This window comes from Pyxicephalus adspersus, chromosome 6 (assembly GCF_032062135.1).
Source record: "Pyxicephalus adspersus chromosome 6, UCB_Pads_2.0, whole genome shotgun sequence".
Taxonomy (NCBI): domain Eukaryota; kingdom Metazoa; phylum Chordata; class Amphibia; order Anura; family Pyxicephalidae; genus Pyxicephalus; species Pyxicephalus adspersus.
This window is the reverse complement of record NC_092863.1, coordinates 93,423,504-93,441,626: the sequence shown is the minus strand read 5'-3', so window position 1 is coordinate 93,441,626 and position 18,123 is coordinate 93,423,504. Positions and strand designations below refer to the sequence as shown.

The 18,123-nt window shown below is 38.8% G+C and overlaps 1 protein-coding gene across 4 annotated transcripts in view; it reads left to right on the top strand.

Moving 5' to 3' along the window:
• Positions 1–16,780, top strand: part of FYB1 (FYN binding protein 1) — a 93,107-nt gene extending 76,327 nt beyond the window's left edge. For all 4 annotated transcript variants that reach the window (XM_072416626.1, XM_072416625.1, XM_072416623.1 and 1 more), the window contains 5 exons: positions 6,476–6,560; positions 7,281–7,443; positions 9,292–9,325; positions 11,290–11,324; positions 13,364–16,780. In XM_072416626.1, coding sequence (XP_072272727.1) covers positions 6,476–6,560; positions 7,281–7,443; positions 9,292–9,325; positions 11,290–11,324; positions 13,364–13,386 — 340 coding nt within the window. In that variant the 3' untranslated portion in view covers positions 13,387–16,780. The remainder of the gene's footprint in view (positions 1–6,475; positions 6,561–7,280; positions 7,444–9,291; positions 9,326–11,289; positions 11,325–13,363) is intronic.
• The last annotated feature ends 1,343 nt before the right edge of the window (positions 16,781–18,123 follow it).

Genomic DNA, 18,123 nt, shown 5'->3' with positions numbered 1-18,123 from the left:
GGCCGCACTGCATGCACCAACGTCACCAGGAATCTTCGTAGATTGTCTCTGCACTTCGCGGCTGGAGATCGGAGGAGCAGGACATGTCCCCAGGACTGCAGGGACCAGCAGGACACCAGGGGACAGAACAAGGTAAGTGGGGTTTTTTTTAGGTTAAAGCTGCTCCGAGTGTGGAGCAGCTCAGGATAACCGCTAGGAGGGTTAAAGCTCACCAAGGCTGGAGAGGATACACTTTCATCAGTGAAGCTGGGTGATCCAGCAAATCTGGAATGGATCTGGTCCAGCATGCAAATGACTTTAAAGAAATCCATCTCAAGTTTGCTGGATCACCCAGCTTCACTGATGAAAGTGTATCCTCTCCAGCCTTGGAGAGCTTTATTAAATTACATTAAAACAATATATTGCCAGCTGGGTTCCTGCTACTGTGGTGTAGCACATGCCATCAACTCATAAAAGGAGGTGATTGCATGTGTTGGAATACCAGCAACAGAATGGGAATGAGAACTGAGATGAACCATATTAATTGATGAAAAGCAGACCAGAGGAGGAATGGGAAGTTCAACAAGATTATAAGGAGCCAGTAACACACAAACTCTAGGCCATGTAGTGTATCTGTTTGAAGGGATCAGGCACAAAGTACTCTCCCAACCTTTAGTCCAAGCAGCTTCTCTATGCATCCTTCTCCATAAAAAAAATCTTCATTTCAATGATCTTCAAGAGAAAATTAGAGTGTATTTTAGGTGAGCATAAAATTGGAGTTATTATTTCAGTGTTTACCCTAAAGCAGGGGTCAGCAACCTTTACTATCAAAAGAGCCATTTTGCCTCCTCTTCCACTAAAGAAAAATAGTCTGGAGCCGCAAAACATAACACAGTTTATAAACTTTTAAAAGTTTTAATATTTTTTTTAATTTTACCTGTTACAACAAGTGTGCATGTGTAGGCCTACTTTGAAATAAATTAAACACTGAACTTTGCCCCTAGAAGCCTCCAGCTTCTAACGTATCATCCTGTTACATTAGAAGCTGGAGGCTTTTAATGTAACAGGGTAGATTTTTTTGATGGGCAGAGTTCTTTATGTTCTGACAATGCCTTAGCGATGAAATTTTTAATTTTGTTCACCTGTACCCCCCAATCTTGAGTAATTGGGGTTTAGGTGCTAGAAGCCTCCAACAATGTGTAACAGGGTAGGGGTTTTTTGATGGGTGGAGTTTTTAGGAGGTGTTAGCCACAGGTGTCCCCCACTTGCACCTCTAATTTTGTTCACCTGTACCCCCTTCCTGTTCCAGGGAAATTGGGGTTCAGGTGCCTCCAATAATGTGTAACGGTAGATTTTTTTGATGGGCAGAGTTCTTTATGTTCTGATGATAGCCTAACAATTACATTTTAGGGGGTGTTAGTCACAGGTGTCCCCCCACTTGCACCTACATTTTTGGTTTTGTACATCTCCCCATTCCAGGGGAATTGGGGTTCAAAGGAGGGTGATGTCAGGGAGCCGCAGGTTGCAGACCCCTGGTCTAAAGTAATCTTTGATTAGACTTTCCCATTTGTTATTCCATATTGTGATTCTTAACATTTTCAGGAGGTACTCTGTGATATATCTTCAGGCATCAGAAAATCCCTGCTAAAAATGAATATAGTATGTGTTATATTTCTCATGGTGCATTCATTTGATTAGTAACTTGTAGATTATAGAAATGAATAAAGAATGTTTTGTACTTTGCATGTTTGATACACAGAGCAGATCATACAAGAAAGCAGATACAGGTAGTCCCTGAGTTAAGGAAATTTGACATAGTGACTACTCCTAGATACGAATGGGCCTTCCCTGCCTGTTGGTGTGCAGGACAGAGGCTTGATGGGGGCAGGGGGGGCGAGTTGAAGATTTTCAGATTAAATCTTTTGTTTTTCTGTAACATCTTGTAACTCTTTAATGACCAAGACAAATTCTGCAGTTGTTTCTTTTTGCATATCAAAGCACAGCTTGCTTCAGAAGTTAATATATCTCTAGGCCATAAAGATTTTTTTTTTTTTTGCATTTCATGATTTGCATGACTTTCAAAAGAAATCTTTTGCTAAACACAGCTAAGCAAGCTCTTGTAACACTTTAATGACCAAGACAAACTCTGCAGTTGTTTCTTTTTGCATATCAAAGAACAGCTTGCTCCAGAAGTAATGAATGTCTAGGCTGCATAAAATTTAGTTTTTTCCTCTTTGCTTTGTTTGCGATTAACTCACAGCAAGGATTATACAGTAATTGACACCACGCTGCTAATAATATGTTGAGACAAACATCTGTCCTAATTGCATTCATTAAAATAATGTACCTGTTCCGACTTACATACAAATTCAACTTATGAACAAACCTACAGTCCCTATCTCGTATGTAACCCGGGGACTACCTGTAGTGGAAATTGTCTCTTTCCAGGAAAGAAATGTCACATTGTTATTTAATGAAGAAAGGGTTCTTTACACCTAATGTCAGTAGATAGAGGCTTCATGACATTTGGTGTACAGTTTCCATACAAAGATGGTCAGCACAAGGGTTTCCAGGTTCAAAAACCTATCTGATACAATCGATAGAAGTTTTTCAAGCATTCTAGACCTGATATTAATCACTTTTGATCAATTAAATTTGGAATTGAAGAATAAATTTATTGAATCTATAAAACCATCAAATAGACTGTATGATCGGACAATAAACTCAACCAATGTATGGCCATTCTCAAAGACCAAGAAAAAGACGGCTTTTTTGGCAATGTTGTAAAAGTGTGAAAAAAGAAATGTTTACTTTTCAATTCCTCAGTTTAACCAAGTTCAACTATACTAGGTATTCTTTCATGAGCCCATGTTTACATGTCACAAGGGATCATGGTAACCATTACAGATCTTGTCTTAATTCTCGACGCGTTTCGCACAAAGGCTTCCTCAGGGCATTCAGAGACCAACATTGATATTTAGTAATGATTGTATGGAGTAATATGAAACAAGAGAATTGAGATGCTGGATCCTCCAGTGTTTGAGGTGTAAAATTACTGCATAAAGGTAATGCTTCTGGGGTGGCCCCGCTAGTGTAGGTATTTGATTGATCACGTGGGTATTCCTTCGAATTTGGTTTAATGATTTCTTTTAGTGTGGTAGGCTCCCTACTATTTAGATTGGAACCGATGCACACGTCCTTGTGAGGACCTGTTACAGAGTGGTTATTGGAAGTAAATTTTCACGCGTTCAGTGTTGAACATATACTGATACCATATACTGATTTTGAAACCTGAAAAACATATATGGATATATGTGCTACTGTAGTTGTTGTATTCAATATACAGCTCTTTGAATGGTATTGATTGGATCAAAAGTGGGATTAATAATGGATGAAATCTAAGCCCCCTACACTAGAAATGGTTAGGTCCTCTTTACTAACTATTTTCTATAGGGATATGCTGGAATCCAGACAAGGGAAAGATAAGCAAAGATCAAAATTTCTGGGAAAATGGTTCTGTTTTATGGACAAAGCTCTGCCAGACTCAGAGAGGGAAGAGGTACTATCCCACTTCCAGCATTTTTCATGATATATTATAAATGTAACCTGTAACACTGTTGCGACTCCCAATTCACGGCGGGACTTTAAAACGGATGGATGGACTGGGCTTTGTCTTTCCCAAACTTCTTGGCCTGCACTCCAGTTTCTATGACAACTCACCTCTTGTCATACTCAGATCTGAAATGAGGTACCCAGGGCTTTCGCCATCACGAATGACCGTTATGTTCTGTTAATTTTCCTAATAATGGTGATGGTTCCATGTATTTTTGGAAGTCTGTATGTCATATGCGAAATGTCCCCCCCACCCCCACCCTTTTCCATTCTTCTCTTCTTTTTACAATGTTCTGTACAAGATGTTTTTTCTTTTTTTTTAGATGGTTGTTAAAAAAAATTGAATTAATTAAATTAAAAAAGTGGGATTAAACGTTGTAAAAAACAATATCTCATTGGTGGGAGACGACAGGGTATTGGTAGCCAGCTTGCAAAGGGCTAAAAGATGTCACATAGCAGATTTTATGCTCTGTTTTCTATTGATGCTTTATGTCGCATTATTCTCTCCAGGAAAGGGTTGTATTCTGCTAGTAACAGGGAAAAGAGAAATCCCACACCTTAGTATTGTGTATGCAAACAATGGTCTGACAATGTGCACTCCCAATGCTGAACTGATCATATAATTAGACTTTGTGCTCACGCCTGCACAACTAAGCCCTGTGAGTCTGAGCTGTGTTGTTAGCAACCTGATGGCAACTAGGAATTGTACAATAAAAAGTGACCTGAGACAACCTCATGTTTTTTATATAAAATGCTTCTTTTACAGCAGGACTAACCTGAAGAAATTCACCAAAATTTGAGGTTTTATGGCAAAGGAGACATGCAAAGTCTATTTTGCCAAATAACCCTTTCCTCGTTCCTGGTGGCTTTTTTTCCTTCCCATCAAAAGACCTTTTGCTTTTTTTCTTTATATTGTACAGTGCATGAGCCACACATTGCAGAGCCGGGCTCTATTCACAACATTGCTGAGAATGGAGCTGGATGCTGGGGACATGATGTGCACATTCATTGCATTAGTGACCATCCAATGGCTAAAGAGAACCATGGGAGACCCAGAGGAGTTGGTGGCAAACATAGTGGCTTCAGGGGATGCAGCAGTGACTGTTATTAATATTATTATTATTAAATATTATTATTATTATTATTATTATTAATAAACAGGATTTATATAGCACCAACGTATTATGCAGCGTTGTACATTAAATAGGGGTTGAAAATGACACACAAATACAAACAGTGACAGAGGAGGAGGAGAGGACCCTGGCCCGAAGAGCTTACAATCTAGGAGGTAAGGGAAGTATCACACATTAGAAGGGGAGATATGTAGTGGTGAAAAGTAGTGAGAGTTTATAAGACAGAAGAAGACGGTTGGCAAGTTTGAAAAGATGGGTTTTGAGTGCACTTTTAAATGAGCAGAAAATAAAAGCAAATGGAATAGGACGAGGAAGACTATTCCAGAGAGTCGGGGCAGCTCTAGAACAGCGTTTGCCAACCGGTGGTCTGCTAGAAAATAATGGGGGTCTGGGGCTCTGGCCGATGCAGCCCGAGCATGGTCAGGAGTAGGACCTCGCTGGGGGGAAGCACCAGCCAGAGCCACGGAACACATCCCCGTACAAGTCCCAGGCTTAGGAAAGTGGGCAGGCTGAACATAACCCGAACACAGGCTTAGATCTGCGATGGGAGAGTGGGCAGGGCTACATCAGGATGACCTCTCTATGGGGGATGTTTCTCCCCCTTTGATTGACACCTGCCTCCCCGGGCATGCGTGGTCAGGAGCCAGGGACTTTAGTGGTCCACGGAACCAAAAAAGTTGGTCACCACTCCTCTAGGAAAAGTCTTGGAGCCGTGCGTGTGATGAGGTTATGAGTGGGGAAGTCATTAGTAGGTCATTGGAGGTGCGAAGAGAGCAGCTGGGGGAGTATTTTTCTATCAGGTCAGAAAGGTAAGTGGGACAAAAACTGTGGAGGGATTTGAAGGCAAAGCACAGGAGCTTTAATTTGATTCTAAGGTGAAATGGAAGCCAATGAAGAGAACTACAAAGAGATAGGACAGTGACGGGTCTAAAGGGCACAAAAAAAAGTGCATGCCATAATTAGTAAGTAGGTAAGGCATATTTGTTGAGTATAGCAAAAGTTCACCCACACCAACAAGAGTTTGTTCTGCTTTAAAGCATAATTATATTTATTATATATTTATTATATTTATCAAAAACGTTCTTGTTTGTTTTTTGAACAGCCAATCAAGGCAGTCCAATTTACAGTAATGGCTCAGGAATGGTTGTGATGTAATTGTTGCTAGGCTAGTCTTTCATTCTCTAGGTTTTTGCTCTGGGTCTGGGTTTGTAGAAAGCCTGAAATGCTGCCAAGGGGAATGGGGATATACGGGGAACCTCAGAATGGCATCAACAACACCAATGGAATGAGAACGTTGTTATTTTATTCATAACGTGATTAAGGATGCATTGCATTGCTTGCTGCAATTCAAATGCTTTAATTATTACAAAGGTTTGGTTATCTGCATATTATGTTGGCACTATATAAATCCTGTTTATTATTATTGTTAAGAATATTAATAATAATCTGCTTTTTCAGTCTTCCCCTAGTCCTACAAATACCTGGTAATCCTCCCAGTGAAGTCCATTCTATGCAGCTTGCTGTAATGTTGTGGCAAAGGCACTGAGCTGTTCCTCACTGCTGATTCACACAATTCTGCAGCTTGTCAATCAGCACCTGGCCACACCCAGTCCCACCCAGGATTGGCTGCTCTGTTGCTTCAACCCTCCCCCTGGCATCTGCAGTGTCTGGGATGGGAATGTTAAGGAAGATTTTTTTCTATAGTATGAAGTTTGTACATCACATAGTAATTGAATTTGGTTCTTGTTTAGACTGTCAAACAGGAAAAAATCACTGGATTACAAGACTCTGAAAAAGCTGGAAAAAGAAGAGAAGGAATTCCGCAAAAAATTCAAAGTAACTTGCTCTTTATATATTTGTATTATTGACTTACAAATATACAGGTAATATATAACATGTAATTAGTACCACAGCACAATGAGTTTTATAAACATAGGGAGGGAGCACATATAAGTTACTCCTCAGAGGCGTGTGTAAATTATAGCTTGTGCTACTGAGCTCTGTAGACATCAGGATGTATTAGAGATGAGCCACTGCTAAGTGGAGGGAGCAGAAGCTGAGCAGGTATAGGGAATAACTTGGATTCATGTATACTAAAAATATGTAAGTTGAATATAGTCTGATCACAGGTTTATTTTAAACTGGAACTCTGGCAACAAAAACGCAAATTTAAATGTGTTCCCTGATAACTGGAGGGCATATAAATGAGCAGATGCCTTTGCAATTCTATAAATTATCTTGCACATATGTGGTGTCATCCCCACTGTATTGCATATAGACTGTGCACAGAGCCAACCTAAAGTTTAACTTCAACCCAAATTTTTTTTTTAGCTTTGACTAAAGGGGGCTTTTGTAAATGTTATGCTATCTGTGTCCTTTTGGGGAGATGATCTCTTTTTTCCTTATGCCCCGTCAAATAATTTATGTCACAGGGGCAGATAGTGAGGATCAGCATAAAAAAACTCTATACGGGCTTATTCTCATTGATTTTTCATTGTTCCATTTATATTATATTTGTGGTCAGCAATGTGGTCCAATAAGATTTTGGTTCTGCAGTTCACAGGTGATATCAGAGTGCTGACCAGAGTCCAGGTTGTGCTAAATCTGTCAACAAAGAAATGGGGATCCAAAGACTTACCTTTGAAGGTGGGGGAAACCTTGGACATAATACAACATACAAGTAATTCTACATTTCTGTGTAGAAATAGCGAGGGCAAATGTAAGTACGCGGCCATGAAGGTCACACGATTCATTTTCATTATCACAAAGCAAACTGGCTGAAACCAAAGTTTAATCAGCATGCTAATAAAAGTAAAACTTTTCAGATTCTGTAACCTATCATATTTTGTATACAGGGCCACCACCATTGGCCCAAGACATGGCCCTGATTTATTAAATCTCTCCAAGGCTAGAGAGGATACACTTTCATCAGTGAAGCTGGGTGATCCAGCAAGCCTGGAATAGATCTAGTCCAGGACTCAAAACATTTACTAGCAAATAGCAAATGACTTTGAAGAAATCTATTCCAGGTTTGCTGGATCTTCCAGCTTCACTGATAAAAGTATATCCTCTCCAGTCTTGGAGAGATTTAATAAATCAGACCCATAGACAAAGCAGAAACTAAGAGGAAATCCCTCCAAACTGAACAAATTTTAATCCCAGAAAAGGTGCCCCTCATTTGGGAATTTTCTCTTAGCTTTTGCCTGATACAACTCATCAAGATGATTCCTCTGTCAATTCAGCCTTAGTTTTGCTCACAGCCATTCGAATCCCTACACATTGCTCTTTTCAATGCATATTAAAACAAGGACTTATCCTGCCACCTAGTGGCCAATTATCATAAGAGCACAGCAGTCAAAATGGGAAATTCTCCCAATCAATAAATTGCCAAATCTAAGTCAAAATGACTGGTAAATCATTTATAAATATAACCCATATTCTTAGATTTCTCAGCATTTTCTGTCTAAGTGTCAATGGTCACCAGGAATAAAATGGGTGAATATCCCCAGAAGGGATGTAGAGAAAACAAAAAAAAACTGACAGAGGGTCTGACTTTTCTTACACCTAAACACCAAACTTTTTGTATTCTCTACCAGTTCCCTCACCAAACTTGCACACTCATGTGTATGTATGAAGAAAAATGCACCAAATAACTTCATGGATTATTTTAGCTTGGTGTTCTGCAAATAGAAGGAGAAACCTTACTAGAGAACAACAGAGCAAAGTTGTAATATGTGTTTAAAAACATGAGAATCCTTAAACAAGTGTGTGTACATGTTTCTATGATAATATTATACTTAATATATATATTAGTTATTTAATATACACATGCTATAACGATCAGTGAAGTACAAGGAGATCTAAAGTCACAGTCCTCACATTAAGAATTAAAAAAAGAGCAACAAATATACAATTATATATAAGTAATATATTTTTCAATGTGTTTGCTGGTTTATGAAGACAATGGGTCTGATTTAATAAAGCTCTCCAAGGCTAGAGAGGATACAATTTCATCAGTGAAGCTGGGTGATCTAGCAAACCTGGAATGGATTTCTTAAATGCCATTTGCTATTTGTTAGGAAATGTTTTCAATTTTGGACAAGATCCATTGCAGGTTTGCTGGATCACCCAGCTTCACTGATGAAAGTGTATCCTCTCCAGCCTTGAAAAGCTTTAATAAATCAGGCTCAAACTGTAAAGAGGTTGCTGGTAGTTGTCACTATCTCTGGCTGAACTCTAGAGGGCAGCAGAGCAACAGCAAAGTCAGCTTCCTTCCTAAGAAAACTCAACATCTTGCAATTCCTTGCATTGTATATCATTACTGTTTACACTTGTCATCTGGGGTGGCTACAAATCTGGGCTTTCTGAATGGAGCATGAATTGTAGCCACAGACATTAATAATATGCAATTCTCTGCAAAAAATAGAAGATATTGATGGGAACTAACTGAACACATATTTTTAGAATACAGGAGGCATCATAAGCGATAAAACAATTTTTTTTTACTTTAATGACACTTTCATTAATCTGCTTGTCAATGTTATAATCACAAAATTTTGTTTTGCAGATGGTTATGTATTAAGGAGTAATATAATTGATAAGTAAGTATGCTGTAATTGTTGTTAATCAGTAAGAGGTTAGGTAAAATAAATAGTAAAGTACAGATGGAACCAAACGTTAATGTCCATCACCCATTATGTGGAAGACCTAAACCAATCACCCCCCCCCCCACACACACACACACACACACACATACACACCCATATACACACCTATTGTAAGGCTCACTTTATATTCCAACACCTGAGGGTGAAGACTGCAGCAGCCCAAGCTTATTGGATCTCTACCTCTTCATTATTCCAATATTAAAACCTTTTTTTATCTAATTAAAGCAAATCTACCACCAAAAATGTAATGTAATTGAAAGGACTGCTTGCTCTTTTATATTGTTAAAAGATTGTTCTTTTTTTTTTTTTTTTTTTTCTAATTTGTATGCATAAAAATAATTTATACCCCACCACCACTTCCAGTATTCTTGCTGCAGCTGGAAAGATGACAAGTAATCCCACAACTTCCTAAGTCACATATCCCATAAGGCTTCAGGATTCAGCAGGGTGTTGGCAGAGATGCCCGACCATAGTCTGCACATGCGCAAAATCAGAAGCATGGTCGTTTACATTTGTGGAAAGCCTAATAATGATTCACTGCCTGATCAAGATTGGACACTTTAACCAGCACTTATTAATAATAAACAGGATTTATATAGCGCCAACATAATACACAGCGCTGTACATGAAATAAGGGTTGCAAATGACAGACTAATACAGACAGTGGCACAGGAGGAGGAGAGGACCCTGCCCCGAAGAGCTTACAATCTAATATCTAATGTTCCTGCTCCAAATGTCCTTGTTAAGGCATTTCTTTATAAAGGATGACAACGCTCAGTTTCTCTCAACTAGTAGATTGTCTCCCTTCTATTCTCACCTGTCTCTCTCACCTGGTCACATGCCCTTCTAGGGAAGCGGTGTTTGGACAAATATAGGGCAGCGATGTTCCACCTTTGTTACCATCAGGAAATCAATCCTGGAACATACCAGGAGGCCATTAGTGTAGCAATTTCATGGACAAAGAAATTGTCTAAATGGGGCTAAAGAGATCAGCAGTAGTGTTGGTCAAATATCTGACTATTCGATTCAATGGCTTTTTGATCAAATAGGCCGATAATGTTAGGGTGATCAAACGTCGAATTTGAACACCATTAAAGTCAATAGGGGGAAAATTCGGGTTATTTTTCAGGACTGTGTAAAACTGCAAGAGCAATCAGGGGAGTGGAGCTCTGCCTTGCTGACAGCTCCCCTCCCCTGATTGCTCTTGCAGCCCCAGCAGAACTGTAGTATGTGTTCTTGGATAGAAATTCTCCATCCAAGAACACAGGAGTCTGACGGCTGTGCTCATGAATGAATGCAGCCGTGGGAATCATTCTGTGACAGCTCAAGCGTCATCAGGATTTTCCTTTCCTCAGCCAATCACAGAGCACTAGAGGTGAAGGAATGGGGAGACTTCTCTTCATTTAACCTCTAGTGCCCGGGGGTCCCACAGTGACAGGAGGATTCCCATGGCTGTGCTCATGAATGAATGCAGCTGTGGGAATCATCTTGTCATTGTGGGATAACCTGTAAAAAAATTAAAGTTTGTTACACAAATCACACACATTCAATATATTACTTTAACTTTAAAGCCTTATCTTATTTAAGTCGAAGTTGAATCCCGTGTTTTTCGGGTCGGGTCTATCCGAATTCGAACAGCCATATTCAGGTCCAATATAGGGACAACCTGAATTTGAATACCAACACTAATCAGCAGTGCTGCATTTGTTTATTATACACAGTCCTCAAATAGATGTCAACCAGTTAGGCTTTAACCTTTACTTAATACAAATTTACATGGTAAAATAACATCTAGGTGTATAATATACTACAAAGGAAATGAACAGTATATGCTTGTGTAAATTGATATTGTTGCAACATTTTTAATATTATTATATCATTTTTATTCTTTCTTGCAGTGATGATGGAGAAATATATGACGACATTGGAGAAGGTATGTCCATCAATATTTACAGCCCATTTAATCCATGCAGACATTTTCTGGTTTTTAACCTACACAGGTGCCTTTATGTAGTTATAGCATGGCTAGCTCATTTATCTGCTATCATCTTCTAAATTACAATTTCGATCTGATAAAGCCGACCCTGATATGCGAAATGCGTCATCAGCTTTCCTAATCAAAACATGTGTAATCTTTGCACCTTTTCATTGGCATCTTGATATGCTGTATCTTTATGTGTAGTACCCTTCTTTTGAATAGGGTGCCCAAAAGCCTGCTATATACTGCAAAATTGTATCATATTGATATGGTTTATATGTCCTAATTTCAAAATATGTTTTAAAAAAATGTATATGTTTTACTAGTTAGAAAGAAAATATATACAAAAATGGGACTTTAAAGACATCATATACGTAAGAACAGATTTAAATTTAAAATGCCTGCAACTTTATTAAATATACATTAAAAAAACACCAATCTTACATGTTAAAAGGAACAACATATGATCTCAATCAATTTTTGACCCAACGCGTTTCGCAGAAGAACAACAACTCTGCTTCATCAGGGATAGCATTTGAGATCAATGTAAAAAATTCTTAAAGAGTCCTAAAAATCCTTAAGTCACAATGAAGTGATGAAGTCACAATGATCCCTCCAAATGTGGTGACGCCTCTTCCTTGATGTTCCTTTTGTGGTGCGGCAGACCAAACGAAATTTCATTGAACCGATTTCGCGCAAACTTCAGAAGATCTAGTAAATTTTACCGGAAGAACTCACAGGGAATCCTCCTGTTTGCGATTACCGGGGCACTAGAAATTAATTACCCTCTAGTCCCAGGGATAATCTCAATGATGACTGAAGGATGAAGGATGCGTGTGATCCCCAGCGCTGTGTGATCCCCGGCACTAGAGGGTAATTAACCTCTAGTGCCGTGGATTGTGCACTTAAAAAAAAATGTGTTTTTTTTTTAAATTGACCTCGATCGGCGAATTTACACCAGCTCCTCTCGCCTAAAATTCGTTAAGTGAGAACCGCCGAATTCGCCCCGAGATTGAGTTTTAAAAACTCGCTCGCTCATCCTTATTAATAAAGTTGCTGGCATTTTAAATTTAATTCTGTTAATAAGTTAATGATGTCTTTAAAGTCCCATTTTCCTATTTATTTTCTTACTGTTTCCAGTGGAGTTAATTTCAAGCTCTTACTAACACCACTCTCTATTTTTTTATATATGTTTCATTAGTTACTTGATGTGGTATAGATAGTGAAAGCCCCACCATATTTGGTGCCTCTTTCGTTTGACATTTTCTGGTTTGCAGTGACATATGAACAGACTGCTCACAGCCATATACAGGTAGTCTCCGAGTTAGAGACATCCAACATACAGACGATTCCTAGATACAAGCGGAGCTTCCCTGGTTCCTCGTGTGCAGGACAGAGGCTTGATAGGGGGCGATTTGCATGACTTTTTTGCTAAACACAGTTAGCAACATCTTGTAACACTTTAATGACCAAGACAAACTCTGCAGTTGTTTCTTTTTGCATATCAAAGAACAGCTTGCTCCAGAAGTTAATGAATGTCTAGGCTGCATAAAATTTAGTTTTTTCCTCTTTGCTTTATTTTTGATTAACTCACAGTGAGGATTTTATACAGTAACTGACACCACGATGCCTAATAATATAATGAGACAAACATCTGTCCTAATTGCATTTATTAAAATAATGTACCTGTTCTGACTTACATACAAAATTAACTTAAGAACAAACCTACAGTCCCTATCTTGTATGTAACCTGTACATGGACTACCTGTACATGGCATAAAGCATACATACTATTTATTACATACACGTTACATATGTCAATGAAGCCAGTGGCTGTTGTAAAACAGAGAGGAATACATTAACGATACTCAGGCACCTCGCCCATACAGAACAAAGTAGAAATGTTTGTAAAGCCCCCATGCCCACCCCTGGCTTCAGTTAATAGGTGGAACAGAGAAATACTCCGTTATGATTTCTTTCCTTTTTATTCACAGATTGCATCTATGACAATGACTGAACCTACTCTGATGATTTCCTGCAATTTCATCCTCTCTGCTGGATCTTATTCTACAACAAAAGGATCATTGGTCATTTCAGTTTGCACTTGAGTTTTCTTACAAAACATTTCTTGATGTTATATGTTGAAAGTACTTTCTATAAAAAATGACCTGTGCCAAAAAAGTCAAACTAATTTAACCTTCTTTTATGATTTATTGTAAACTCACCGTACAGTGTAACTACTGTGTATGTTCATAAGGTTTTCACTGTATTCTCTATATGAATGGCCAAAAATCATTTGTGAATGTTTTAATGTTGTGTGTTCTCAAATTTTTCTGGTAATATCTCTCATTTGGCTTGTTGTAGCTAGGGGGTGCACTTATTTATGTATTGATATATTGGTGCAGCTATTGGAATCATATGAGTTACCAGGGTGGTGGGTGCTGTCTTCTATGCTGCCTATGATCTGAGCTAAGCAAATTCAACCTTTTGTTGAATGACAGTCTCATGGCATTTAATGAATTTATGTCTAAGGGGTCCATTTATGCAGTGACTTTGATATTTAATAAATATTGTTTGGTAGAGAATCAGTCACTACCCTTAAAAATACACGAACCTTGGAAATTCTCCACCAGAGATTATTTGGTGAATGTCTGATTTGCTGCCTATAGACCACTAAGTGTTCTGCAGACTGTGCACCATCATTTGAGCCAAGGGGCGTATATTTATATACCCCATATATATATATATATATATATATATATATATATATATATATATATGCTGCCTGGCCCAAAAAAGTCACACATTCTAAAATTTTGTTGGGCCGCCTTTAGATTTGATTATCCACGCATTCACCATCGTTTTGATAAACGTAGGCATTTTTACAATATTTATTACAATCCAGAGTAGAAATTATTTTTTACCAAGATCTTGTATTTATAATGGGGGAGTCAAACCACCAAGCAAAGTCTTTGCCAGCAGATCTCAAAAGGTTGATATCTGGACTCATTGTTGGCCAACCCATGTGTGAAAATGATATCTCTTGCTCTCTGGACCTCTCTTTCATCCATCTAAGCCTGATGGTTTTGCCATCTTGGAATATGCCTGTGCCATCAGGGAAGAAAAAAATCCATTATTGGAAAAACCTGGTCATTACTTATATTCAGGTAGTCAGCTGAACTCAGTTTTTGACACATAACATGCAGAACCTGTCCAACTAAAGCAACCCAAGAATTTACCAGTGCCTTCACAGGTCCCCCAGATCAGAACACTGACCCCACAGACACCCCAGATCATAGCACTGCCCCATAGGTCCTCCAGATCCCAACAATGACCCCACAGGCACCCCAGATCCTAACACTGACCCACAGCCTCCCAAGATCCCAACACTGACCCCACAGACAACCTTGATCCTAACACGGACCCCACAGACATCCCAGATCCTAACACTGCCCCCACAGGTACCCGAGATCATAACATTGACCCACAGGCACCCCAGATCCTAACACTATCCCACAGCCACCCCAGATCCTAACACTGACCCCACAGCCACCCCAGATCCCAACACTGACCCCACAGGCACCTCAGAACATAACACTGACCCCACAGGCACCCCAGATCCTAACACTGACCCCACAGACACCCCAGATCATAACACTGCCCCCACAGACACCCCAGATCATAACACTGCCCCCACAGACACCCCAGATCATAACACTGCCCCCACAGACCCCCCACATCATAACACTGACCTCAGGCTTTGGAATTTTTTTTTGGCCAGGCTATATATATATAAAGAGAGAAAGAGAGAGAGAAAGTGTTCAAAAGAAACATCAGCTCCTAGATGATACAGTGCAGTATAATATTTGGAGTTCACAACAATTCTGACCACCATGTGGTTCTATAGAGTTGTTTCCTATCCTTTGTACATTGTAGTTTGTAGGCTTCTATCTATCATGTCTGAGTAGTTAGAAGGATATACATTATTGATGATCCTTGCTAAATGTCATATGCAAATGGAAGCACATTGGGAAGCCATCTGATTGAATCAGAAGATTTGGTTTCCGACTTCATTTATAATATGCTATTAAGGAAAACCTCATTAACACATTTTGAAGGTACTGGTGCATACAAATCATGCTTTTTATTTTCTTTTAGCTTATATTTTTTAGGGTTATGTTGAGTAAAACCTTTAATGGGTTCTAAAAAAAAACAATATAGTATGGGTGAGGTATAAATTGGCCCACACCTGACTTTGTGACAAACTTTAAGGGTTTGTGAACTACTGTGTCAAAATTCAAAGTAATTGCAATAGGAGCAACTGACTCTCAGACTAGTGTTTCCCTTGTAAACCACTTTCTGAATGTTGGTTGTCAGTAGTTATACCACCCTTACCAAACACCTGCCAGCAGGATAGCTTCTAGCACCAGCTAACAGGCAACTGATAATGTGTGCAGCAGCCGGTATTCTCTAACAAGGAAACCAATTGTTCCTAGTTAGCCTGGAGCAACCTAAGTACCTCCCAGGAGGAGCTACATAGGAACATGACAGCCAAAAGAAAGTTTTAGACAAAGAATGAATGTCAGCAGCACATTCACCTATGTGTATTTATATATATAGTTTAGGGTGGGGTAGGGGGTGGGTTGCCTATTGTTCACCTACAGTAGAATTAAACTGCAATTGCAGAATCTGAAATTGTAAGTTTCTTAATTGCATTGAATAAAATCATGTTGCAGCTTTTACTTCCCCATCTTTCTTTTTGTGGCTAGGCTTTCTGATCATAGTTGTATCATTTTAAGGTTAGCCAGTCAATTGGGGTAGAAGCAGCAGATGATGGTCACCTTAGGGGGCAGAAAATATAAATCTTAGCTTGCTTACAGGTAATTCAGCACACAACAGCCCACACCTGTACAATAATGATAAGCAAGGTATGTGAATGCAAGACAAGTGCTGATAGAACTCACCTTGCAGTTTAAAACTCAGTGTATGAAAATAATTCTGTAACAATTACCTTTGTGCACAGTTTAGCGTTACCTGTTTTACCCTACTTGCCCCCAGGATTTCTTCTACTGGGTCCTTTTATCGTTTGTTGAAAATATTTGACCTCACTGCTTTCCTGTTACATAATAAAAATGGCTATGTGTGTACTGGAATGTACATTTTTTTTCCCTTAAATCCTGAGATACGCTGTAATACTACATTGCTTCATTCTATTTACATTCCAAGAACAAAATAAATGTGCCATTAGTTAGTCATTGAATTTTATGCACTGGAAGACAATATGTTTATATTCAGGGTTTCTGTAAATAGGAATTTTGCTTTCAAAGTGTTGCACTAGTTATGGTGTTTTCGGTTCATGTGTATGAATAGAGAATGATTAATAAATATGTGTGGTATTTCAATGCACAGAATTGCTGTTTTTGTCTCCGTGTTCAAAAACTGAAATGAATGATTTTGTCTAAAGCGTTTTGGTGATGAGAAGAAAGCTTATTCACTTTAATGATGGTCAAGTCCCATTCTTGCATTTATTTATGTGTAAATACTCTAATATAAACCGAACTGAATATAAAGTGATGTACCTAGTTTTCCCTTAAAAAAAACAAACAAAAAAAACTTCATTTACTCCAGTATAAACCTAATAAACCTAGGACACACAATGTAGCCATCGCTGCTAACATTCAACACAGTATAGAACTTTCAATAAAATTAGTGTAAACCTAAAGCTGATTTTCCCAATGCAGAAAATATGTACATTTATCTCTGGTTACTTCTGGTTGTTGAAAAGAAATTGAAAGATTTCATAAAAACTCACAGGAGCTGCTGTTAGTTTTTGAAGGCAATGGGCCTGATTTAATAAAGCTCTTTTAGACTGGGAAAAAAGACTATCCTTGGAGAACCTGGATGATCTAGCAAACCTGAAATGGATCTGGTCCAGGATGCAAAATATTTGCCAATTATTAGCAAATGATTTTTAGGAAATCCATTCCAGGTTGGCTTGATCACCTCCCATGATAGACTGTTCTCTCCAGTTTTGGAGAGCTTCAATAAATTAGACTCAATGGGCCTGATTTATGTAAACTCTACAAGGCTGGAGCGCATACACTTTCATCGGTTAACAGGGTGATCAAGCAAACCTGGAATGGATTTCTTTAAAGTAATTTGCTATTTATTAGCAAATGTTTTCAATATTGGGCCAGATCCATTCCAGGTGTGCTGGATCACCCAGGTTCAGTGTATCCTCTCCAGCCTTGAAGAGCTTTCATAAATCAGGCCAAATGTGACAAAGTCTTTGGAGGTTTACTCCTAATCCACTTATACTTTCCTGTGCCACTTCTCCCAACTGGTTTATTGATCCAGGACAGCCCTAGAGAAATACCTAGCGGAAAAATCGAAATCAGGAACTGGAGAATGCTAAAAACTTTGTGCCTGAGAACACGCACACATTTTGGCTATGCTGTCACTGTGCAGCTATGCAAGATAAAGAAACATCAAATAAAATCATATTTTTTTTAATTTTTTTTTATTAAACAGGATTCATATAGTGCCAACATATTATGCAGCGCTTTACAATAAATAGGGGTTGCAAGTCACAGACAGACCCTGAAGCCGCCCCAGAAGAGCTTACAATCTAAGAGGTGGGGGAAGCTGCATACAATAGGAGGGAGGATTTAAACTGTGAAAAAAAATTGCGCACGTGTCACCTAAAGTGAATAGGAGAGTACTAGCAATGACACAAACCGGTAAAAAAGCCTAC